The 26,314-nt window shown below is 36.4% G+C and overlaps 2 protein-coding genes across 3 annotated transcripts in view; both read left to right on the top strand.

The window, feature by feature from the left end:
* Positions 1-8,593, top strand: part of LOC113118093 (NEDD4 E3 ubiquitin protein ligase) — a 32,128-nt gene extending 23,535 nt beyond the window's left edge. For both annotated transcript variants that reach the window (XM_026286996.1, XM_026286995.1), the window contains 16 exons: positions 1,356-1,562; positions 1,677-1,754; positions 1,877-1,931; positions 2,384-2,442; positions 2,688-2,753; positions 3,421-3,650; positions 4,436-4,557; positions 4,706-4,776; positions 5,678-5,773; positions 5,914-5,987; positions 6,084-6,144; positions 6,220-6,279; positions 6,353-6,460; positions 7,235-7,331; positions 7,445-7,517; positions 7,596-8,593. In XM_026286996.1, the coding sequence (XP_026142781.1) occupies positions 1,356-1,562; positions 1,677-1,754; positions 1,877-1,931; positions 2,384-2,442; positions 2,688-2,753; positions 3,421-3,650; positions 4,436-4,557; positions 4,706-4,776; positions 5,678-5,773; positions 5,914-5,987; positions 6,084-6,144; positions 6,220-6,279; positions 6,353-6,460; positions 7,235-7,331; positions 7,445-7,517; positions 7,596-7,698 (1,560 nt within the window). In that variant the 3' untranslated portion in view covers positions 7,699-8,593. The remainder of the gene's footprint in view (positions 1-1,355; positions 1,563-1,676; positions 1,755-1,876; positions 1,932-2,383; positions 2,443-2,687; positions 2,754-3,420; positions 3,651-4,435; positions 4,558-4,705; positions 4,777-5,677; positions 5,774-5,913; positions 5,988-6,083; positions 6,145-6,219; positions 6,280-6,352; positions 6,461-7,234; positions 7,332-7,444; positions 7,518-7,595) is intronic.
* A 2,674-nt stretch (positions 8,594-11,267) lies between these two features.
* prtga (protogenin homolog a (Gallus gallus)) overlaps positions 11,268-26,314 on the top strand; it is a 28,593-nt gene continuing 13,546 nt past the window's right edge. Inside the window, exons 1-9 of the mRNA XM_026286994.1 lie at positions 11,268-11,416; positions 12,466-12,765; positions 19,878-20,022; positions 20,159-20,292; positions 20,371-20,667; positions 21,539-21,698; positions 22,827-23,074; positions 24,708-24,872; positions 25,747-26,052. Of these exons, the coding sequence (XP_026142779.1) occupies positions 11,350-11,416; positions 12,466-12,765; positions 19,878-20,022; positions 20,159-20,292; positions 20,371-20,667; positions 21,539-21,698; positions 22,827-23,074; positions 24,708-24,872; positions 25,747-26,052 (1,822 nt within the window). The 5' untranslated portion in view covers positions 11,268-11,349. The remainder of the gene's footprint in view (positions 11,417-12,465; positions 12,766-19,877; positions 20,023-20,158; positions 20,293-20,370; positions 20,668-21,538; positions 21,699-22,826; positions 23,075-24,707; positions 24,873-25,746; positions 26,053-26,314) is intronic.

The raw sequence follows: 26,314 nt of genomic DNA, 5'->3' as shown, positions 1-26,314 counted from the left end.
ATTAGCCTCTTAATTAGATATATTTCGCATAGCCTATTTAAAAAAAAAAAAAAAAAAAAAAAAAAAAAAAACATGAAAACAAATTGTTATTTTTATGTTGGGCCTATTACTTAGTAGGCTATAAATTTTCCTTAAAGCATCCCATTTTGTCCCAGGGCTTAGAACCTGTGCCCTAGTCAGGTCCATGCAGAAACTTGTGAACGATGCTCGGCGTCACCGTTTAGTGACAGCAGTGAATGCTCCAGGAATGTGTCGGTCACAGCGCCTATTAATCGCTGTTTTGAATCCAGCAATTATTTATTTAGAAATGATAAGATCTGATTATGACAAGTGTGGTATAAAAGCTTTGTTTATTAGAGGAATAATAGGTTAACTGGAAAATGTTAGATCGCGACCATGCTTTTGGACCCCATAGTCTTCATTTACGCGGCTTTGTTCTGGTTTGCCGGTTGGTCACGAATTTCCACAAATTCAGTATATTTAAGCATTGTTTCTTTTCCTAAATCTTCATAGTCTAACCCTCTAATTTCCCAGGTTTATTTTATTATCTTTCGCTTTTAATAACTGTTTTCGCATCTCTTACTGTGGTAAACATGGGAAGGGAAATTAAAGATTTCATGAATTAAGAATTCGTTCGATTTATTAATTTGTTCCCCTATTTCACTTAAATCATGGGTTATTTAGGGAACAAAATTAATGAAACATGGACAATTGCCACATTAATAATTCGTAGGAATGAATTAACAAGTTGTAGGAATGAATAGACTACCTGTCCTGTCACTGTGTCCCGCAGCCCTGCAAAGCGCACGATATAAAACAGTTATCTGATGAAATGATTAGTAACTACATTTCTATTGCATTTAATGTTGAAGAACTTTTATGTTGTTTCTATTTTAATGTACTTTAAAGTTTAAATCACATTAAAAGCTTAATTTGTACATTGTGAATGAATGATGATGCTTTTATATATCGTCACCGTCACTCACAGCCGCTCGCACGTGTTGAGTGCGCATGAGCCGCACGCAGCCCAACATTGAATCGGTTAACCGACCATCCATAGCCTTAATCGATTGCATCTCTTATCGACAATTAATCGATCATCGATTAATCGTTGACATCCCTAATGGTAATATTTAACTGTAAAAAACAATTGAGCTTTGAAGAAAAATCATATGATAATAATATTTATAACAATAATCATCATCGTCATCTTAATTTTTTTATATTACAGTCCAACTTTTTGTGAATTTCTTACATTTCTTCATTTTTAAACATTAAACCATCATGCAGTCCTAATTTATGGCGGGATAGCAGCTCGTCCCTCAGACCGCTGACCTTTGACCTGTGTATTACAGCTCATACAGCCGTCCTCTGAGGTCGCAGCAGCAGCGGTGAGTCCCACAGTCCTCGCTCCGCCGCTGCTGTCCCCAGATCTGTCCCCGCAGCACACACTCGCTCACTCGCCGGAGCACACGGGCCTGATGCCGGCCGGCTGGGAGGTGCGCAGCACTCCGAATGGACGACCCTTCTTCATAGACCACAACACTAAGACCACCACATGGGTAAGACCAGACATGATGCTGCATCAAACCAGTGTTTGTTTTGATTGCACCATTGTTCACACTGATATATACTCTACTTCCTGTGTTTGCCATCCTGTTTCCTGTTTATCACAGGACGACCCCCGGCTGAAGGTTCCTGTGCACATAAGGAGAAGAGTTTCCCTTGACCCCACTGACCTCGGCCCACTGCCGGTAAGACGGGTGATGTCACCGCTGATGTCATAATCAGATCATGAGGTCATGATTTTACTGACATGCTGTTCAGGACAGAGGGTGAAAAGGTGTGTGTGTGTGTGTGTGTGTGTCTTCTGTAGCCTGGTTGGGAGGAGCGAGTACACAGTGATGGCAGAATCTTTTACATCGATCACAGTAAGTGGCACATTAATAACCATGCCAACCTAAAAATCTTCTAGGAATCTGTACAATTCTTCTAGGGATCATATGGATATATATTTTTTTATTATACAAAATATTATTATTCTTTACAAATATTTCATATTATGTTTATAAACTTATTTTAACAAGTCATCTTCCATTTTTTAGTAATTGTTTTATTATTATTATTATTATTATTATTATTAATTTAAATAAATAATAATTTTTTTATTATTAAGAACTTTAGTTGTTATTATTATAATTATAATATTTATTTGTATTTTTAATTTATTTTGTATTTTTTTAATGAGTTATTTTTTCAACTTTATAACCATTATTTTATTTATTTATACACTTTTATATACTCATTTATTTATTAACTTTTTTTTTAATTTTATATGTACTTTTTAATTTTTATTTATACAAATTTTATTCCTTTTTTTTAGACACAAAAGTCACACAGTGGGAGGATCCACGACTACAGAGTTCAGCCATCACTGGTCCAGTAAGTGCTGCTCTATTTCTGTTAAAGCTCCTGTACAGTCAGGGCTTGAAGGGCAAGCCATATCTTTGTCATATCTAGTTTCTGAAAGCCTGAAACCCTGTCCGTTTCTTCCCATTGGTTTCCTGTAAAGGGTTTGTGTGTGTCACGAGAGAACGGGGAGCTTATATTTGTCCAGCATGAGTTGAATGATCTCTGTGGGGTCAGGAGGATTATTGGTGAACGGAGTGTGTTCTGCTTTATTTCAGGCCGTGCCTTACTCCAGAGACTATAAACAGAAGTATGATTACTTCCGCAAGAAACTCAAGAAACCAGTACGTCACTCTCCTTCTTGAGCTTTTCGTTTTTTTCTGTCCCATTAAGATCTCAACATCTTTGTGGTTCATCAAAGAGCAGAATTTTTAACCTAGTTTGTTCAAGTCACTATAGATATAATAATAATAAATGTATTTATTTAGATGCTTTGCTGTGCTTGTTTGTACAGCCACACAATTAGGCCAAATTTATTATTATTATTATTAATTTTATTATTATTATTACTACTAAATTATTCTGATGATTATTACTAAATAGAATATACAAAATATTACTTTTTGATAAATAAATATTATAAATAAATATATATATAAATAAAGTATACAAAATAAAGTGTTATTACTATAATATTTAACTGTAAATAAAATGAAATGGAATATTTATAATAAAAATAATATTAATAATTAATTTTTATAAACATGAAAATCAAAAGTGTCCCTATTTATATTTTGAATAAACATTACTGTTCTTATTTTTTGTAGTTGATCAGTGCACATGATTTTAAAAGCATAAATTGTTGGTTTTTATAATCTTTTCATGAAAAACTATTCTTGAATCCGTTTTTCTTCTGTGTTGGTCTGGGAAAATATATTAACTAATTCTAATTTGATCATCTAATATGTATGATCCAGTCAAATCCTGATGGATAACTAAATATGTGTCCAGGCTGACATCCCGAACCGTTTTGAGCTGAATGTGAGACGAAATGCTGTCCTGGAGGACTCGTACAGACGCATTCTGTCCGTCAAACGCTCGGATCTGCTGAAGGCCCGCCTCTGGGTGGAGTTTGAGGGGGAGAAGGGGCTGGACTACGGGGGCGTGGCCAGGGAATGGTTCTTTCTGATCTCCAAGGAAATGTTCAACCCGTATTATGGGCTGTTTGAGTATTCTGCCACGTGAGTGATCCAGCTGTATATGTCCTTCATTCAGTCAATTGTGTCTTTTCTGTTTTGTTTCTAATTGTTTAAGCAACTTAATTAATTATGTATGCTTTTTAAACATTCATTTAAACATGATGCACTTCTTTCAAAGGTAGATGTGTTATTGTATTGCTTTGGAGAAACGTGCATTAGTAATATTTTGCTCGATGTGCGCACTTGTTATCTCAGGAGAAAACTGAAATTATGTCTTTTAAATTTATAATTAATTCAAATATTAATAATATTTGTGACCTTGGAGCACAAAAGCAGTCTGAAGTCTCTGGGGTATATTTGTAGCAATAGCCAAAAATACACTGTATGGGTCAAAATTATACATTTTTCTTTTATGCCAAAAATCATTAAGATATTAGGTAAAGATCATGTTCCAGAAAGATGTTTTGTAAATTTCCTACCGTAAATATATCAAAACTTAATTTTTGATTTGTAATATGCATTGCTAAGAATTCATTTGGACAACTTTAAAGATGATTTTCTCAATATTTCGATTTTTTCAGATTCCAGATTTTCAAATAGTTGCATCTCAGCCAAATATGGTCCGATCATAACACATGCATCAATGGAAAGATTATTTATTCAGCTTTCAGATGATGCATAATTGTCAATTTCAAGAAATGTTTTGTGCTCCAGAGTCACATTTAAATAGAAAATCCTTATTTAGTTTTTTGGACATTTTGACTGTCCTACTAACAACGTGCTAAAATCTTTCAGAAAGTTTTTAAAATGCTGTATGAATATTGCAGGGATAACTACACCCTACAGATCAACCCCAACTCAGGTCTGTGCAACGAGGACCATCTGTCCTACTTCAAGTTCATCGGCCGAGTGGCAGGAATGGCCGTTTATCACGGGAAGCTGTTGGATGGTGAGTAACCTGTCAATAACGGTGTTTGACTTCATCTACAGACACACTGCACGCAATCAGACTGATTTACTAAAGGCAGCACATGTCTAAATGTAACTACAGTGATAATTCTGTCATTCTTTACTCTTAAATGATTTTGTCTGCACAGCATTCTTCATTCGGCCCTTCTACAAGATGATGCTGCAGAAGCCAATCACGTTACAGGATATGGAGTCAGTGGTGAGTGACAGGCACCTCAACCAATCAGCTTTAAATGAAAATTACTGACCCCAAATTACTGACCAGTAGTGTATATTGTTATTACAAAATATTGATATTTTAAAAACATAGCTTCTTTTTTTTTTTTTTTTACTTTTTTTTAAGTATACTAAAAAGTATCACATGTTTTGAAAAAATATTAAGCAGCAGAACTGTTTCCAACTTTGATAAGGAATCATCATATTAGAATGATTTCTAAAGGATCATGTGATAATGATCCTAAAAATTCAGCTTTGCATCACAGAAATAAATGATCATTTAAAGCATAATAAATGTAAAAAAAAATATTTTCAATTGTAATAATATATAAAATATATGACAAATGCAGGCTTGATGAGCAGAAGAAACTTCTTTCAAAAACATTAAAAATAGTAATGTTTCCAAACTTTTGGTCTGTACTGTATATATATATATATATATATATATATATATATATATATATATATATATATATATATATATATATATATATATATATATATATATATATATATACATATATATATATATGATTTTTTTCTTTTTTCACATTTGTCATATAATTGATTTTATTTGTTTATATATAAATATCTTGTTTATTTTTGTCTAGATTTACATGTATTTTTTTCAATTAGTTTATATTTTGTTTATCAGTTCTGTTATGTTTAAACTTCAAGGAAACCACTTAAAAAAAAATACTAGTATGTGTTTCATTCAAAAAAAAAAAAAAAGATAGTCAGTGCTTCTGGGTAATAAGTAAGTAGTGTAAGTTATATTTTAACACAGTTTGAGTGCTGTTAACAGTAATTGTGTGCTTATTGTCCCATGGAGCTCTAGTTCAGTCATCATTAGGTGTATGTTGTTTCTGGTCGTGTAATTTCAGGACAGTGAGTACTTCAACTCGCTGCGCTGGATCTTGGAGAACGACCCCACAGATCTGGACCTCAGGTTCACCATCGACGAGGAGCTCTTTGGACAGGTTTGTGCGAGGAACAGACAGGAACAGGAACAGAATTAGATGAACCATTGCTGTAAAAGATCTGTAAATGAAGTCCTCCGTGTGTCCTAAAGATATGTTTGGTGTATGTTGATGTGATATCGATCCGATCTCGTCCACAGACGCACCAGCATGAGCTGAAACCAGGAGGTGCTGATATTGTGATCGATGACCACAACAAAAAGGAGTATATTCAGTATGTTTTACCGCCCTCTAGTGGCACACACATGAATGTCACCGAGACACTGTTCACATGAGACGGGCTTCAAGATGTAATGGTGTTTCTTTGCAGTCTGGTGATGCAGTGGAGGTTTGTGGATCGGATCCAGAGACAGATGACGGCCTTCAAGGAGGTACAGACCCTCGTTCAGTCGGTTTGGGTCACGGCCGGCCTCCCAGAGTTTGACTGACTTGTGTTTTATCTGCAGGGTTTCTACGAGCTGATTCCTCAGGACCTGATCAAGATCTTTGATGAAAACGAGCTCGAGGTGAGACACTCTTGATGGTGCGTAGTTTTAATCGTGCGAGTGCTCCGAACCTGAACGTCTCTGTGTTCCTCAGCTGCTGATGTGTGGTTTAGGAGACGTGGACGTCAACGACTGGAGAGAAAACACCAAATATAAAAATGGATACAACCCGAATCACCCCGTCATCATCTGGTTCTGGAAGGTCCGATTTGATCCCCGACATGTTTTTTTAATTATTATTATTATTATTATTATTATTATTAAAAATCATATCATATCTGCTTTTGTTCAAATCTAATTTGGCTTAAAGCAATTATAAAAACAAGAATATTTGCATAATATGGTTATGTTTTTAACACGGTTATGTTTTTAATAGCTTGTAGAAATTCACTAAAACAACATAGTTCCTCTATTTATAAAAAAAAAAAAATCTGATTTATTTTATTTATTATTTTAGTTTTTATTTTCACACACACATATAAGTAAGCATTGAACAAAACAATTGTGCTCTAATTATAGATAGTACTAAACCAACTAAAATATCACTTTACAGTGATTTTTACCATGAGTAAGGATTGTTTAGGGCAAATTTAATATTTTTTTACAAATTGCACTTTTTTTATTTCTTTTTTTATATTATTAATGTAAATGTATATAAATCCCTAAAAAAAAAACATTTTTCATTTTATAATTCTGTTTACAATTAGGGTTTTTTTTCAGTCAAATTATATTTGCAGGCATATCCAATATCAAAAAGACATTAAATAAGAACTTAAATAAATAAATTATGTTTCTAATGAATAATTATAATTGAGCAGCCCTTTTTATGATGTATATGATTTTTACCATGATTAAGTGTTGTTCTAATTAGCATAGCAAGCAGCTAAAACCACAGTAAACCACAGTAAAATCAGAGTAACTGCAGTATTATAGCACAACTTACAGGATTGATTTGAATGTGTTGATGGTACTTCAGACGGTGTTGCTGATGGATGCAGAAAAGCGAATCCGTTTGCTACAGTTTGTGACGGGAACGTCCCGCGTTCCGATGAACGGCTTCGCTGAGCTCTACGGTAAGCCCCGCCCCCATCTCATTAATATTAAGCAGCTGCTATTTGCACTCAGTCTAAATACACTCTCTTTTAATATTATACAGTTGATAAAGTGTGTTTCTGTGATTTCTCAGGATCCAACGGGCCGCAGTTGTTCACTATCGAACAGTGGGGCACGAGGGACAAACTCCCCCGAGCACACACCTGGTGAGAGATCTGTGTGTGTGTGTGTGTCCGTCTGTCTCTCTCGTCTCGTTCATGACTCGTCCTGTGTCTCTCCGTCAGCTTCAACCGTCTGGATCTCCCTCTGTACGAGTCGTTCGAGGAGCTCCGCGAGAAGCTGCACATGGCGATTGAAAACGCTCAGGGCTTCGATGGAGTGGATTAGACTCCGGCTGCCACGGCATCAGCGTAACCACGGCGACCGCATCAGGACCGTCAGGAGGATGATCCGGCCTAAACGCCGTTATAAAATCACTAATCTGTATATTTCAGATGTTTACAGTTTTGTACTCCTGCATACAGCGTGCGAGATTTCGAAACATCTGTAGATTTGATCATATCTAGGCATTTGAGCGTAATTGAGGACTGTAAGTCACACGTTATGGATGTGCACTATTCGGCTGATGAGATTTCCCGACATGCACAATGGCTGTCTTTACAAAGAATGTAATTTTTTTTTCGTTTGTTTCTGAATTTTTCACAAATTCTAATGTATCCATTCATCACTGTTTGTACAGATCAAGCGCTCTATCGCTCTTAATCGTGACTTTTTCTCACTTTGACTTTGTTTACATGTTTTTTTTTGTTTACTTTTTTTTTTTTTTTTGCACTGCTTTTGAAGGTCGAAGCACTTTTCTAAAAACAAAAGGTTCAAGTCTTACTGTGTATAAATCATCACCTCAGTCAAGCTGACAAATCATTGCTTTATTATCATTAACTAGATGTTTACAGCTTAAATATTGCTTAAAGCAAGCACGTGTCGGACTGTTAAATAACCTTGCCTTCATTTGTACGCTAAAATTATTTGATTCTGTGCGCTGACAAGCAACTTTTAAAGAGGAAACACTTTTATCGTTGATACTGTTGTTTAATAAGATACTATTATATGAACGTCCACTGCATTTCTACCAATGTTTTTGGCACTAGAGTGAGATTCAGAGAGGATTTTCTATCAAAGAGCAAAAGTGTCTTTCGTTTTATTGTAAATTGTGTTGATTTTGATTGTCACATGATCTTTATGGCTGCATATTTTTTTTAATTAATAAAATGAAAAAGATTGTTCCCATGTGATGTCTTTATTAAGGTTTGTGTGCTTGTTAAAGTCTTTAAGAGTTATTAATTAGGCAGTTGTCATAATACATGAAGAGTTTAGAGGCAAAATGCTAATTTTATCATAATTATCATTTTTATGTTAAATGTAATGTTTAGTACTAGTATACAAATGGTATTGAGTAACATTTATTTATATTAATTATCATTATTATTGTACAAATTGTGTTAAAAAATTTATTTTTGTGTATTTATATTTTTATTTTAATGTGTATTGTTTTTGTTATATACAAATGGTATTGAAAACATAATATTATTATTATTAAACAAATGGTTTTGAATGTTTATTTCATATTTATTCATATAAATATATTTTATTTACAAATAAATGTCATTATGCATAAATAGAAACCATGTTCTCTTGATAATTATTGTAAAGTTATGTATTTAATATGCAGAGTGATGCAGTTCTCTAAACGTCCGCTAGTCAAAAGGCGGCGCAATATCACTATAAACTTCTTTACAACAGTGGGCTGTTTCGTGGCATAAATAATTCTTTATTGATCTTATACATGATTAGATATTGCCTACATATTTTTTTAATTATATCTTTACTTTTCGTTAGATAATAGAGTTAAATACATTAAAATATGTTTAAATATAATGATAAAGCCTCAGAGCTGAGCTGAATGTGAGAGTGATGTTAGTAGATCTGTTTACAACAGGAGTGAGGGACAATGCTGTTATTCCCCCTTTTCTCTTCTCTTTTCTCTCCCATCCCTCTTTATGCCCACAGTCCAGCAGAGGTCAGCTGATGGGTCACACTTCTGGGGTCAGAGGGGTGGGGTGATCTGGGGAAGGGTCCTAGAATACATGCCGGATCTTCTTTCGCACTGTTCTGAGAATATCATATTGATCTGATGATCCCTTATTGATCAAATCTCACGCATTAGAATATTAGCAGTTGCTGTTTCCAAAATGAAATGGAATAAATGACATGTTTTCTCCCAGATGCAGATAAATCTGTTCATCCTCACGACAGTGACACAGCGAACCAGAAGATGGATAACAATAGGAGGTTTATATTTTATATAAATAAATATATATATATATATATATATATATATATATATATATAATTATTATTATTATTATTATTATTAATGTAATTATGTGTGTGTGTGTGTGTGTGTGTGTCTTATTTATCATTGTATTATTGTTGTTTTTTTACTGTATGTGATGCATAATTATTTTGAGATATAATTTTGAAAATAATTATATATTACTGAAAAGTGGACTTTAAGAAAGTTTTCAGCAGGGTGACATGCTATAAATATATAAACAAGACTATATTTACGAAGCATTTTTTTTTCACTGTTTTTTTTTTTTATACATTTTTAATATTTCTGTTAGAAATTCATGTCAACGCAGGACCATTTAAAATGAACAAGTGAAAGTGAAAAATGTCAAAACTTGAAGATCAGTTATTGGACAGATACAGATACAGCTTGAAGAGCTGAAGTGTGCTGTTTTGTGACTGTGGGAAACTGAACTCAGGCTCTTTTCTCCTGATGTTCACTGAACAGATGTATTGTTCTTGCTGACCTGCTGTCCGAGCAGAACTATTGTCCGGCCGGTCAGAGTGTCCAGAGGAGAGCAGATCAATACTGTCCCTTCAGTCTCCAGCTGTCCAGCTCAAGCCATGGATACTGGGCAGATCTGGATCTGTTCCACCGGCTGAGTGTGTGTGTGTGAGTGTGTGTGAGAGAGACATAACACTGAAGTAAAAACACACACACAGTAGAGCAGCCTAAGTGTATGAAAGACTGGGGCAAGTTGTCACATTCAGATTCGGACTCTTCAGGGACACAAAAGCTTTGTATATTGTACCCTGGATGGAGAAAAGTGCAATCGTTGTTGATCCTACAGCATTTAAAGACAGATTCAGACACACAGTTTAATGTTTTAGTCTCATGCAAGAACCAGAGTGATTTAAGTGTTCAAATGCTATTCTGAGCCAATGCAACAACAATCTCAACATCATCTGGCTTTTCGACACAGTGATCAATAAAAAGTAAAGTAACAAACTGAATTAATAAATATGATGAATAAAACAAAATTTTTTGATACTAATACTTATTTTTTTATTCAATACTGATCAGAAAACCAGTGTTTAGTGCCGTCAAAAGATTAATTACATCCATAATAAAAGTTTGTGTTTGCATAATGTGTGTGTGCTGTGTAGATTTACTATGTTCAGTATTTATAAAAACACACACATGTATATATTTAAGAAAAAGTTAAATTTACACATGAAATAAATTTATATATAATATAAGTAATATATTTTTAAAGTAATATTTATATTATATATATACACACTGCATGCAAAAAGAAATAACATCAAAGATCACGTGATCAGCACAAACCGTTAATAACGCCTTATATTGTTTTATGTTATTTCAAGTTGTAATCAATTGATGATTTTAAAAACGTAATTCAAACTATTTTTAACTGATTAAAAAAACATAATAAAAGAGGTATATCCTCTCATGAATATCCATCTCTGAACATTTGTTTTCAGGCGGAGGAATCTCCTCACTCTCCGATGAGCCGCGTCACGCAGCGCGCTCCGGGACCCGTGCCCTTCCGCAGGAAGTAGTGCGCTCGCAGCGGTCAGCGGCGTCGCGCGCTCCGTTGAGTCAGAAAGTGTGTGGAGCTCGAGTCCGCAAGCCACGGCTCAGGCATGCTCGGACTAGCAGAGTAAATGGCGTCTTTCAAAACGGATTTATACCAGCATCTGCTGTTTCTTGCAGTATTTCTGTCAGTCTCTGGTAAGAGCGTTTATTTCATATTTGTTGGAACAGAAATTAGTTATGCATGAACTTAAATGTCAGGATGTTTCGTGACTTCAGTGTCCTGGATGAGGGGCTTCATGCACTGAAACTTAAAACTTACATAGAAAACATTATTAAATGTATATCTATTCATATTTATACATAAGATATTTGTCATTACTGAATGAATGCTCGAGCTTTGATTCACTCACGTGCGCGGAACACAATGTAACAAACTTCAAAGAAGCATCGGCAATCATGCAAATCTTACGTGTTTCAAGACATCAACATGATTCTCCTGATCACAGAAGCTTATTGCACATTCACATTTTCAAACGAAGAGCTTTTTTAATTTAATGCATAATTCACATACATTATCGTATTATATTATGCATAAAAAGTGCTTCATGCATAATCAAATAGTTGGTGATATATCATAAAGCATGCATATTGGTGTATATTTAGGAACAACATCTATAAGTTAATCATAATATCTGAAATATATCTATTTGAGTGTCACCTTATGATATTATCAAGTCTTCCTGCTGTAATATAATGCATAAAATATTAGTGATAGTTACATCATGAAACTTATATTTATGCATTGTCATATCTGACTGAATACAATATATGACTAATATGCTAAACATTGTTGTGAAATATTAGTTATTATAGTCACTTTTTATTTTTCCTCTCCATTCTCTTTATTTCTCTTCATGCACAAAAATAAATTTAAATCTATAATTATTAAAAATTTATAAAGACAGATGCATTTCATAAATATCCTAAATGTTTCCAAATCATGACGTTACAATCTTGAAATTCTCTTTTTAGATCCTTTTAAAAGGTGTTTTTATTTTATTTTTTGCTCTCATAGCTGCTAAATGTCATGCTGGGAATGAATTACAGCTCTTCTTTAGACAAGAATGAAGTCTCTTCTGACTTTATGAGCCATGAATAAGAGGATTACCGCGAGTAATGCATCAGGTCAAATATGATTACAGCATCTCATCTCAGTGGAAACTCACTTGCTTCTGTCTCTGCAGGTGTGAGGAGTTTTAGTGAGCTGTTTTTTATAAAGGAGCCCCATGATGTGACCGTATTGAGGAGGGATGCTGTGGTTTTGGACTGTCAGGCCCACGGCGAGGCTCCCATCGGGATCCGGTGGCTGAAGAACGCAGTGGTGCTCACAGAGTCAGAGCGGGTTTACCTGCTCACCAACGGCTCTCTGTTCATCTCAGAGGCGGACAGTCGTAAAGACAAATCAGATGAAGGCTTCTACCAGTGCCTTGCCCAGAACAAATATGGATCTATTCTCAGCCAGAGAGCGCGCTTGACTATCGCAGGTAAGTTGCATCGGTGTATTCGTCCCGATGTGAGTCAGTTTGCTGAAATGTCTTTTGAGATTAAAGGAATAGTTCACCCAAACTTTTCTGAACATGTACTCCCCCCACCAGGCCATGTTCTGATGTTTCTTCATCAGATTTGGAGAAATGTAGCATTGCATTACTTTTTTAGCAATGCAGTGAATGGGTGCCGTCAGAATGAGAGTCTTTTTTTTTCACTTCACGATTATTGTGATGTTTTTGGACTCTCCTTCTGACAGTTTTTGTGAACTAGTTCTATTCCTTGTTTCAAAAGCATTTTTTTTCTACAGTCAAATATGTTTTCAGAAAAGCGTCATGTCGGCTGTAATCAGTGTGAGATGAATCTAATAAAAAACATCAATCATCATACGGGTGTTGCAACTTTTATCACACAATATATGTAAATGACCTCAATCATTTTTGTTGACGCAGTATATAGCTCATCATATTTACACACAAATGTATATTTTTTGCTTTCCACTTCCACTTGTGTCTTTTGCAGCTTCTTGTACATAGTGTGGTGTGATCATGAGGCGCTTGGAAAAAATGCTTCTACAAAAAAAAGGTTACATCTGCAGTTATGGCCTTGTTTAGAGATCTCCAGACTAATTTCTGGGGCAATATATCGCCCAACAAAAAAGATTGCTCTTGTGTCAGGCCTGCTGGCTGTAGTCTGCTCAGATTGTTGGTTGTAGATGTGCTACAGATAGCTGGAGGATAGATGAGTGTGTTTGTGTGTGTCCGGTGCGGGGCAGGGGTCAGTGCTGTGCTCGAGGGTTCGCGGCTGTGTGAGAATGTGTCCATTGGTGTGTAAATGAGGGCCGGCGGGTCTGAAAAGCTCAGTTTGTGGACACTAGTGCCCCGGTGTTAAAGAGCACATGACCCCTATTCATCAGCACCTCCTGACCACAGCCATTGTTCCTGCTCTCCTGTGTGTGTGTGTGTGTGTGTGTGTGTTTGACAGAGGCTTTTAAAGTCCTCTCCTCTCCTGAGGCTGCTTCAGAACAAAAAGCATGTGTTTCTGCTGAGCATTCAGAGCAAAACTTCAGCACGTCGACTGTTCGAGAGGAGTTTGCTCTTGGCTGGGTGTTATAATTAACTACAACTAAAACCATAAAACACTTGAAATAAAATGATTGATAGCTGAAATAAAGTAAATGACACACAAAAAAATATTTTATCGCAGCTAGTTGACAAGGCATCATTTCTCATTTTTGTTGAACTCTGAAATACATAAGATTTAGAAATTGAATTAATAAAAATGTAAAAAATATAATTATATTTGTACACTTCATATTTAAAAACTAAATATCAACAATGAAATTAATATAATTAATAAAACATAATATATGCCTAATAACTAAAAACTTTATAGAGTAGACAGACATTTAATGGAAAAAAATATATAAAAATGATTTATGGGATTTTTAGGACTTGATTCGAGATTCGTTTGATCAAAATAACTCAAATCAAAGCCAATTAATTGTAATGAAGAACAGTTTAAGATTTTTTTTTTCATTTTTATTGTATTTTTTTAAATATATTTATTTTAATTATTAATTGAATTTTATAAAATGTAAAAATTATAAAAATATAATTTATTAAAATTATATATATATAATGTTTGTGTGTTTAATTGTAATATATATATATATATATATATATATATATATATATATATATATATATATATATATATATATATATATATATATATATATATATATATATATATATATATATATATATATATTTTTTTTTTTTTTTATGAATATATTGTAATAATTTTGATATGAATTCAGATTCTCCAAAGATTGCTCCGCACAATTTCTTTGCTTCTACTGAATCACAACTATTAACAACTAGTAATTTGGGGCTGTTTTAAATAACTTCAGCTGAACAAAAGTTGAGACGAGACAAAGTTCATTCCTTAATGGAATTTCCTTGAAGTTTCCGGAGCGTTTAAAGAGAAACATCTGAGTGAAATCTTTCTGTTCTTGTTGTTTACACACATGCATGTGTTCAGGATGGTCATGATTTTCTGGGGGTGGAGCCTGAATGTTTGCAGGTGTAAATCTGCTAATGACTCTTGTATTGTGTAACAGGACTAAAGGGAGAAAAGCTAAATATGACACTCTCCTCCTGCCCTCTGCTTCACCTCGAGAGCCCACAAGCATGACTATAGTCTGGGATTTACTGAGAGAGCATCATGGGAAGGAAGTAGTTGTTTGTGTTATGAAGTAAAGACAGCGAGCTGCTTTAACAGGGCTCTCTACAGACTCTCTAAAAGCCTGTAACATTACAGGAACCTGGGAAATACCCTCAAGACCGACAATAAAGCTACTTGAAGGGAATCGTGGGGGATATCAACTCCTGTAAATAAACAGACACATAGATTTGAGTTAAAAACATGCAAAACTGGACAATATAATGAATAAGGATGATATATTTGAATTGATATGCAATTATTTGATCTATTACTAAATTCTAAAATTATTTAATCTTAAGCATGCATATATCAACTCACTTGCATAAAAGATTTTAATATTTAATGTTGATTGATATATACATAATTTGCATACAGATTAAATTATCGAATGCATCTTCTGGACAACTTTCAGGATTTTTTATGCATTAAAATTCGAAACATTCCTTTGGTTGTGACACAAGTCTGGCTTTTTCTTACAATTATGTCTTATGCTGATTAATTTAATGCTTATTTGCATGCAAATTAAGCAATTCATTGCACAACTTTACTTATTTAATGCATTTTTTTAATGCTTTTTTATGCATATGAAATAATTAATTATGCTGATTACGTTGCATGCAATTTAACACAAACTATTAAATGCATGATCTTTCCAGCATTATACACAAACACACACTCACAACTGAAAGTCTTCTGCTCCTGATTGGCTGGTTTTATAGCAGCGAGTCGAGCTGATGGCCTCCATGCGATTGCTTTCTGCTCCACTAGTTTGCTGAATTGGTGAAAAGTCTCCTTTTGTCCCATCTGCCCCCAACTGCCCCGGCCAAAGAAGCAGATTTCTTTGCAGGGCATTTGTTTGACCAGATCGAGCTGGTCAGGACAGCTGGCTCTTTGCACCAATGGAAGGGCAATTATGCAAACGAGAGAGAAGTATGCAGGGATTTGGGGAAGTTTGATTACTGCTTAGTTTGTGTTGTGGGATGAGAAGTGAGAGTCCAGGGGTTGAGTGTGATTTTAGCACCGTTATGCGATGATGGAGGCGACACTTTTCTTCATGCTTGTGTTTTTTGACACCGTGTGTTGGCAGATGTTGTGTGTGTGTGTGTGCGATTGATGGTTCCCCATGTTTAGACCTTTTGCCCTTCTCATATATCAGTCACTATCACATGTTTACTCAACTATCTAAACGCGGACATACCTTCAGTACTGTCTTACATAAAAACTGATCAGATCAATGCATCATGCTGTATTTATCTGATCAAAAACACAGACAAAACTGAAATATCATGACATATGATTGCAATTTCTAATATACTATCACATGCATTCATGGAATTGCAGGATGTACAGGCCTTAAATATTGTAAAGATGATCTTGTTAACATTGTAAGAGGTCTTCAGTTCCCTCACTGAATGTAAATCGGCTGTGTGTGGAGACGGCGGGTGTCAAAGGTGGCCTTCTTCAGCAGTTTAAAATTAGAAACATGCCTGCGTTTGTGACTCACGGAGGGCCGGTGATGGAAACCGGTCCCTGAGGGCCTCTAATGTGTTCCTAGAATTCCTGGAATTGCTACAGGAATATCAAAACACTCTTTTCTTTCCTCAATTTTTATTTTTGCTTGGTGATGCTTCAGGTCTCCTGAGTTTGAGCTGAGATGTTTGAGGAATTTCAGAGGGACGAGATGCACAGTGTGGCATGTGAAAGGTTTCCATGGATTCCCTAAGTGCTGGTCGGAAAGGTCAGAGCAGGTTGTGTGCAAGGAAACAGCGGCGAGGAGAGAAATATTCCTGCTAATAACAGACAAAAACATGGCAGCGTAGACCAGCTCATCTCTCTGGAGTCTGGATGTATGAACACAGAGCTGACTCCATCTAGTCCTGAGTGACCGATGCACTTAACAAAATAACAAAAGCAATTCAATGACAAAGTTTAATGGCAAAAAGTAGATTTCAAAATGTATAATTTAACTTCAAGTCTGCAAAGGAATGGATCAAATGGAAGAGAAAAAAATCAGGATTATGCTTTTGAATCGTTCAAATATTTCAAAATGTGTTGAAACTTGAAGAAACAGCTGTAATTCAGACAGGAATCATGTGTTTGTATTAGTTTTCCTGCTGATCGAGTGATAATACATGATTTCTTTCACCACGCAAATGGTTGTAAAAGCAAAAATGCTACAAAATGCATCATATTTTCTTAGAAAGTGTTACGTGCTCCAGTAAAACAGCAACTATTATTGAAATCAGCACCCAGAATTAGTAAGAAACGGGTACTGGATTTGATTCAGGAGGACGGTGATATCAGTGCATTTTAGGATTGCATGCATGTTGCTTGAGAGTTTGCCAAAATGCATGCATTAATGTTTATGTCATATCTGAAAATGCTGTGTAAGCAGTCAGCGTGAGGGCTACTCTTCATCTATTTGATCACAGATAATGCTCTCGAGGTGATCGTTTGACCTGTTGCTCTTCAGCGGATCAGATAAGACACAATAGCTGTGCTGTTCTCAGAGCTCAGGGGGGAGATAAGGGTCTCGGGATAGTCTCCGGCCTCCCTGCCCCCAAACCGCTGAGAGGCCAAAGGCCATAGGGTGAGGTCCTGAGTCTGGCCTCTGATTGGCTGGTGAGGGGCCGGTTCAGGCTTCTGATTGGCTGGCGGGGGTCCTGAAGCTCTAGGGCTGCTGGACGGACCCTGACTGATCCTCAGCATTCTTCCCTTCTGTTCACAGACAAAGCATTCTTCTCTATTTCTCTAAAGAAGGAGTGAGCGAGAGGCGAGGACAGGTCACGACACAGTGGGACTGTGTTTGTGCATAATGCATCTGCTAATAAAACCTTAAAACATCTCAAATTACCTGTGCATTAAAGATGGGTTAGCTGCATCACTCTTGTCAGAGCTGCTTCTGAGTGGGTCAGAATCTCTTCAGTGGTCTCTACAGAACAAGATGAGGTGCTTAATGAAGTATACAATTGCATAAAATGATGGAGATGGAGGCCCATTAACCCCGTGTGTGCCGATCCACAGACCTGTGCTGCTCTGAGCGAAGGAGAGGAACTCGCTGAAACGGAAGTGTGCGCTTCTGGAGTTGCTCTGTTGTGCTAGGGCTTGGTTTCTGGTTCGTGTTTGGTGGATGCCTTACTGCTGCCCAGGATTTGTTGAGGTCAGAGGTCAGAGGTCAGAGGTCAGGTCAGTGGAAGGGACAGACTTACAGATCCTCTTATAATGCTGAGTTAGACTACAGACTACATCGAGCTGTGGTTTATCAAACCATTAAGTCAATTTCTGGCAAGGAATAAATTATTTAAAAAGGTGATTGCAGCCTTTTCTGGACAATTCAGACTTTTCCCACTTAATCTATATCTCCTAATTTTTTATTTTTTTATTTTTTTTGATGATTTCGTCTGTTTTTTTATTTTTATTTTTTTTAGAATTAATTCATCACTATATGCTATTGCAGTTTGTATGAATCTTTTGAATTAGCCTTTTAATTTCGATTTTCAGTATTCAATGGATAACTTTGGTTGAATTTTTAGTCATTTTGATATTGTTTATTTAGTTATTTACCCAGTATTAGCGCACAAACACACACTGCATCCAGTAGGTCACCAGATGCATGCATAGTGTAGTTTAATTGACATTCTAGAAGTGTTTTTACAGAAGAGGAGCTTCATGACTGGTAGAATTATGTATGAAGCATCATAAATGAGTGATGATGACTTCCTGTCACTGACTCAACATTCAGGCCCGAGGCTGGCTTTGTTATTATCTCCGTCCGAACATGAGGTCTGTGTGTACAGCAGAGCTTCCATTGATTCCGGTTAACTAATTATTGACCGGAGGCTTCTCCAGGGGTCGAGGGGGTTGATCTGAAGGGCTTTGGTTTGGGGGTTTTATGGCTGTTAGCCTGAGAAGACCTCACTAAAGAGACACGGAGAACAAACATTCATGTCTTTCGATCCTTAAAGAGTCTGTTTATGGGGAGCTGTGTTTGCTTTTACTGATTATCATCATTCAGAAAGACAGAAGAGTCTCTTTAAAGGGATGGAGCTATTATTATGGTGGACTCACACTGAAACCATAAAAAAAAAAAGTAAGATAACTGAAATAAAAATTCAGCTGGTTCCTAAATTTCCATTTAGTTTACCTTGTATGAAAATAAGTCTAAAACTGAAATAAAAATATTAAAAACTACATAGACATATATGAAAAAATATGTTACTAAAACAAAAATGTTAATAAAAAACCGAAATATAATAACAATAAATGATTAATTAAACTATTAGTAAAAACTAACAGCACACAAAAATTAAAATGTCATTATATTTTAAGATTTTTTCATATTTATTTTATTTTATATTTATTTATTCATTTCAGTTTAATTATAAAGTTAAAAAAAATCCCATGTTTAAAGAGTTTTTTTTTATGTTGATTTTATTTTGTTTATTTATTTAAAAAGGTTATTGTATTTAAAAGTTGATGTTTCCAAAGTAAATAAGTAATAATCATGATTATTTGTGATTTTCTCACTCTTAAATATCTCTTGGCATGAACACTTTCTAATTAAACACAGATGTTTTTATTAGAGAGAATCACGTGAAGGTAACAAGCCAAAGGGTTGTGTTTAGTTTAGAGAGGAACACACACACACACACACACAGAAGTGTTACCAAAAGGTGTGTGTTATGCTAGCGTGAGGTGTTTGTCTAAAGCTTTTGGTTCAGTTTGCCTCGCTTCTTCTTCTTCCGTCTATTTTATTCTATTGTGTTCATCTCTCTCATACTTGAATGGCTTGTTCAGATTTGCCATTAAAACAACACATTCACAGCTCAATAAGTCTCTAAATGTTGTTTCTCATGGTCACTATCTGGTTGTTTTTCTGCAGGTTTATCCTCCTTCACTCAGCAGCCGGCATCAATCACGGTTACAGAGGGATCTGTCGCACGATTCAGCTGTAAGATCACAGCCACGCCCCCACCAATCATCACCTGGGAGTTCAACAGAGTCACTTTACCACTGGCCACTGAAAGGTAAGCTCCGCCCACCTACGAGAGGGAGGAGGGGCTTAGTATTGACCGCTTACTCTTGAAAGAAATCATGTTTTTTCATTGTGCATTCCAATGAATCTCAATCAAACTGCATGGATGTTTGCATGTGTGTGTCCAGAATCACAGTCCTGCCCGGGGGAGTGTTACAGATTCAGGGAGTTGAACGGGCTGATGCTGGGAGTTACCGCTGTGTGGCCGTTAATATGGCCAGCCGCCGCAGGAGCTCCGAGGCCGAGCTAACCGTGACCACAGGTCTACATCCAGATCACAACACTAGTATTCATGCATGCTACAGTCATTTTCATTTGCTCTCTTTATGCTTCTCAACAGCTCCATCTCCCAGAGTTCCTCAAAGACCTCGTATCATCGCCGCTCCGCAGAATCTGACCGTGGCGCTTCACAGCACGGCTCTGCTGGAGTGCATGGCGACCGGAAATCCTCGTCCGCTGATCTCATGGAGCCGCGGCGACCAGAAATCCATCGACGTTCACAAAACCAAGGTTCTCGGCAATGGAAACCTGCTCATTTCCGACGTGAGACCCCAGCACGCCGGGATCTACTTTTGCCGTGCAACTACGCCAGGAACCAGAAACTACACCATTGCAGCCGCTAATATAACTGTGCTAGGTAGAGTACATCAACACAGGGTTTCTGTGGGTCTTAAAAAACCTTATTTCACCTTTCCACAATTTAAGGCCTTAAAAAGGAGTTAAATCAGAGAAGATTCTTAAATTAAAGTGCATGGCATTTAATGTCACATGCATTGAAAAAAATGATATTTGAACAAAGTGAAGTGAGTTAAAACCCCCCAAAAATTATGTGGATAGGGATGAAAATTACTTTCCAGTTTGCATTCAGTTGATGCACAATAGCAGATTTTTGTTCTTGTTTGAACCTTAGACGAATTCTGATCAACTTCTTAGAAAAAGAGACTTCCAATCTTCTGAAATTGTACATCTCATGTGAATGTGTCTTGATTTAAGAATCATTTACTCTGGAAAACAAGACAAAAATACTATTTTTAGTGTGATTAGAAAATGCAGTAAAAGTTAGAGCTATTCATGCCTTAAGCTATTCGTATTAGTAGTAAAATGTATGAAAAAATAATGGATATAGGTACAAAGTTGAAGTTTTTTTTTTAATCATTGGGATATCAAATAAAGATTATGTTGCATGAAAGTATGTTGTAAATTTCCTACCTTTAAATATATAAAAAATGTATTATCATTAGTAGTATGCATTGCTAAGAACTTAATTTTGACAACTTTAAAAGTTTTTATTTTTTGCACCCTCAGATTCCAGATTACATCTTCCAACCATACATCAACAGAAAGATTATTTATTAAGCTTTCAGATGATGAAAAAATCTCTTTTTTTTTTTTAATTGTCCCCTATGACTAGTTTTGTGCTCCAGCGTCACACATAAATAAAACAGCTGTTTTAGATTGCACAAATGCATGTATTTAATATATGCGTCTGTGCATTTCTTTACATGCAGCGGCGCCGTCTCTCGTGGAATGGCCGGAAAGCGTGACCCGACCGAGGGCTGGTACCGCCCGCTTTGTGTGTGTGGCAGAGGGATCTCCAAAGCCTCAGATAACATGGCTGAAGAACGGTGAACCTGTTCACTCCAATGGACGTGTCAAGATGTATAACAGGTACTGCCATGTGAAAAACATCCGTGAATCATTGCATTCGAGAACATGCATTGGATTTAGATTTAAAACAATAAATGTGTTTCTTGCAACATTTGCATCTGCTTAAATAGTTTATTGCATCTCAAAACAGGCATCTTAATCTAAAGCTGGATGCTTTTAAAGCTGTAGACACTGCTGCCCTAAAGCCTGAACCCAATGCATTTATAATTTATGTCTGTCTTTAATTTGTATATTTTGAGCACTACGCTCATTTGTCTGCTGGAAACTCTGTTCTGCTCAAATATTCATCAGCTGGTTTCTTCTGTGGAACAAGAGAGGGTTAATTATTCAGTGCTCTGCTAATGGGGCTTGAGCTGATTTACTCTTTGATTTTACTCTAATTTGTTTTCCTGTCTGGGTTTGTTATGTGACCCTAAAAGCAAAAGAGGAGGGTTTCCACCTCAACATACACACGTTAAACATGCATGTTAAATATATATGTATATATGTAAATATTTATTCCTGCAGTTCCTTTATCAACAAATATTAAAGTTACAAAACAAAATATTGATGTTAAAAAACATATATATATATATATATATATATATATATATATATATATATATATATATATATATATATATATATATATATATATAAAATAAAATTATATATAAAATTCACTATATTCCCCAAATTCACTAATAATAATGAGGTAGTAAAATGTCCTTAATGTTTGTGAAAATAATGCTAAAAAATAATATAATATAATATAATGCATCCTGATGTTTATATTAGTTTTCGTTTTTCTTCATGATGGGTCTTATTCAGTTCTTAGTTTTATAAATTAAATTAAAATTAAAAATTAAATTAATGCATTTAGCAGACGCTTTTATCCAAAGTTTACATTGCATTCAGTCTAACAATGTTTCCTAACATGTGTTCCTTGGGATAATTTTATATATTTAAATATATCACTAAATTGAGAATATGGTAGTAAGATGCGCTTAGTTTCTATGAAGATAATGCAAAAAATGTTTTGAATTTGTCATGCAATATTACCAGGTTTAGTGAGATGTCAGTATATCAGTATCTTGAGGCAAAAAGGATAAAAAAAAACTCATAATGAAAAACTCTTGTTGTTCACAGTAAACTGGTGATTAACCAGATCATTCCTGAAGATGACGGCATATACCAGTGTCAGGCGGAGAACGAGCAGGGGTCGGTTCTGGCCATGGCTCGTCTGATCGTAGTGATGTCAGACAACCGGCCGAGCGCTCCCAGAAACATCCGTGCGGAGACCGTGTCCAGCTCAGCCATCCTACTGGCCTGGGAGAGACCCATGTACAACTCGGACAAAGTCATCGCCTACTCTGTGCACTACATGAAGGCAGAAGGTGAGCGATATATCTCAGATATAAACGGTTAAATGTGGAGCGGAGATTGGTGAAAATGCACAAGAGCCAAAAAATGTCCTCACTCTCAGGTCATGCAAGATCAGGATGAGTTGGTGTCTTCATCAGGTTTGTAGAAATCTAGCATTGGATCAGTGTCTCTTCAATGGATGCTCTGCAGTGAATGGGTGCCGTCAGAATGAGAGTCCAAACAGCTGATAGATCCACAGCACTCCAGTCCATCAGTTAACATCTGGAGAAGAATAAAGAAGAAGCAAATACAATATTAACACGTTTTTCAAATCTGAGTCCATGATTCATAATTCTGGTCTGAATCAGGAGAGAAATATGCACAGATCATGCACTATTTACAAGCCAAAACAATATCAAACGAATATCCGGGTGGATATTAATAACAACAAGAGATGGACTTTATGGCCAGATTTAAAGTTAAAAGTTCTTAATGATAGATTTGTTTCTTGCAAACATGCAACTTTTGTCTTCTCCAGATGTTAACTGATGGATTGGAGTGCTGTGGATTACTTAATTTATTCCTGCAGTAAGCCCAGTTTAAAAGCATTGACGTTCTTTCAGCTTCTGAGAAAAATTGGCAATGCTTGTGAGGAGACGAGGAAGAGAAAACAATGAGACGTTTAACAGGAACTCCTCGGACAAGTGTGAAGTCTTTATTAGGGCTTTTGCCGGTTGCACTTGGACTTCCAGAATTCCAGGCCATTTAGTTAGAGAAGAATAGTTGAAGAGATAGAATACACACTGCATCTGCTCTGGAGGGCAAAAAGCATCGGAAGTGATCGAAAGGGCTGCAAAAGCAGGCTAATTATCCCGAGTGTTGGAGTGTCTGAAGAGGCTTTGGGGGGTTTGTCTCTGTGCGTCAGAGTCAAAGTCTTCAGCGTGGCCATTCAGCACCAGAACAAGGCCTTTTCTGCTGACTGTGGAGTATCTGGTTTATTGAGACTCAGTGCTGTAGAGTGTTTCTTTTATTTGAGCATCTTAATGTGGCCTAATTCAAGTGTTATCAGGTGCAGTGGACTTGTGGGAAAACCAGCAGGTGGAACTTGCCTTTAGTTAAATTGATAATGCGGTTAATTAAAAGAAGGCATGGACAAGTTTCTTTTTATTCTGGCACTGGTTTTTTAATAGCCACACAGACTAATAGTTAGAGAATTCATGCATTTTGAGTTATAAAGGGTAAGGAGCATGCATTTCGGATATAATTAGTAAAAAAAAGAATACAAGATTATTATATACAAGAGTAAGTTTTAAAGAAAATAACATTTTAGTCGTCACATTTCTTGTTCAATTCAATGTGGTAATTTGCATTTCTTTTTAATTGTGTGAATCATTTCTTGCAATTTCTGAGTAAAACTGGTTTCAATAGTAAATTCAGTAAATTCTACATCTATTATTTTTTTTAGCATCCATGCATTGTTAATGTGCATTAAAAAATGGCTTTTATTCAAAGTGACATCCATTGCATTCAAAATGTGCATTTTATCAGTTCATACCTTCCCCAGGAATCAAACCCAAGATCTTGGCATTGCAAACACTGCAATGTAGTTGAATTTGTCATGCTTTTCAGTATTGTGAAACATTAAGTCATGTCGTATCCCAACAGGTCTAAATAACGAAGAGTACCAGATCGTTATCGGTAACGATACTACCCGCTACATCATTGATGACCTGGAGGCTGGGCGGAACTACACCTTTTACATCGTAGCGTACATGCCTATGGGTGCCAGCCGCATGTCTGACCACGTCATACAGCACACACTCGAGGACGGTGAGTAGAGGATGAGGATCAGACCCTCAAACCTATGTTTAAGGACAAAATGTTTAATTAAAACGTTTTTTCCTGGGAACAGATTTGGAGAAATGTAGCATTGCATCAGTGTGTCATCAATGGATGCTCTGCAGTGAATGGGTGCCGTCAGAATGAGAGTCTGATAAAAACATCACAATAATCCACAGCACTCCAGTCCATCAGTGAACATCTGGAGAAGACAAAAGCTAAGAAACAAATCAATCATTAAGACGTTTTTAACTTCAAGCAGTTGCATCCTGCTAAAATACGAGTCCATACTAACACTTACTCCAGTCAAAACGTCTATCTCCTGTTGTCTCTCACATCAAAATCCAGCCTCATATTTGTTTAGAACCGTTTTGGCTTGTAAAAAGCACTTGAACTGTGCAGAGTTCTCTACTGATTCAGACCAGACGCTATTATGGACTCGCATTTTGGCCAGAAGCAATGGCTTGAAGTTAAAATGCCTTAATGATGTATTTGTTTCTTACAAACTTGCAGTTTTTGTCTTCTCCAGATGTTAACTGATGGACTCGAGTGCTTTGCATCAGCTGTTTGGACTTTCATTCTGACGGCACCCATTCACTCAAATTTACTCGGATTGAGCTGAGTGTGCTGCAGCACCTGCCTTTAAAAAAGATGCAACATTATATCGTTGTATAAATTATATTTTACTATATTTCCCCTGAGATCCATTCATAATGCTTATCATTATTATTTTACTGTATTTAAGCTTCTATATGTAGATGAGGTCTGTTTTGGCTGTTTGTGGGTTTGCTAATGTGTCCGTGATGTCTGTAAGAACTGATTGTCATGAAGTAAATGTTGTTTCTGGTTTCTCTCTCCGGCTCAGTCCCCTTGCGTGCTCCTGAGTTGAGCCTCACTAGCCGCAGTCCGTCTGATATCCAGGTGTCGTGGCAGCCTCTGTCTCATAAGATGAGCCGCGGTCGTGTGTCTGGGTACCGCCTCTCGTACAGGACCAGCACAGACGAGGCAGTGACACAGCTGGAGCTCTCAGGACACAGAACCCATCTCCTCCTGGAGGGTCTTCACCCAGACACCACGTACCTGCTCCGCATCTCTGCAGCGACCAGCGTGGGATCGGGAGAACCATCGGCCTGGACGTCCCACAGGACACCGAAGGCCTCCAGCACTAAAGGTGGGACATCTGTCTATCGATCTATGTGAATCTTCTGCCGTCTGTAAGTACTGTAAAAGCGTCACCAGACATGCTTTGAAAAGATTAGTGCGAATCCCTCTCTCTTTCTCATTGCTTTGGGCTGATAATCTCATTAAGGCACTGCATTTGTTCCTGCATGACCTCTGACCCCTCTTCTCATCCACATGGGAAAGGTTATAAAGCGAGAGCCGCAGGCCTCTCACCGTGAGTCACCTGTGATCTGCTCTCGGTTCGGTTACTG

This window comes from Carassius auratus, chromosome 18 (assembly GCF_003368295.1).
Source record: "Carassius auratus strain Wakin chromosome 18, ASM336829v1, whole genome shotgun sequence".
Lineage (NCBI taxonomy): Eukaryota > Metazoa > Chordata > Actinopteri > Cypriniformes > Cyprinidae > Carassius > Carassius auratus.
This window is presented reverse-complemented; position numbering and strand designations above follow the sequence as displayed.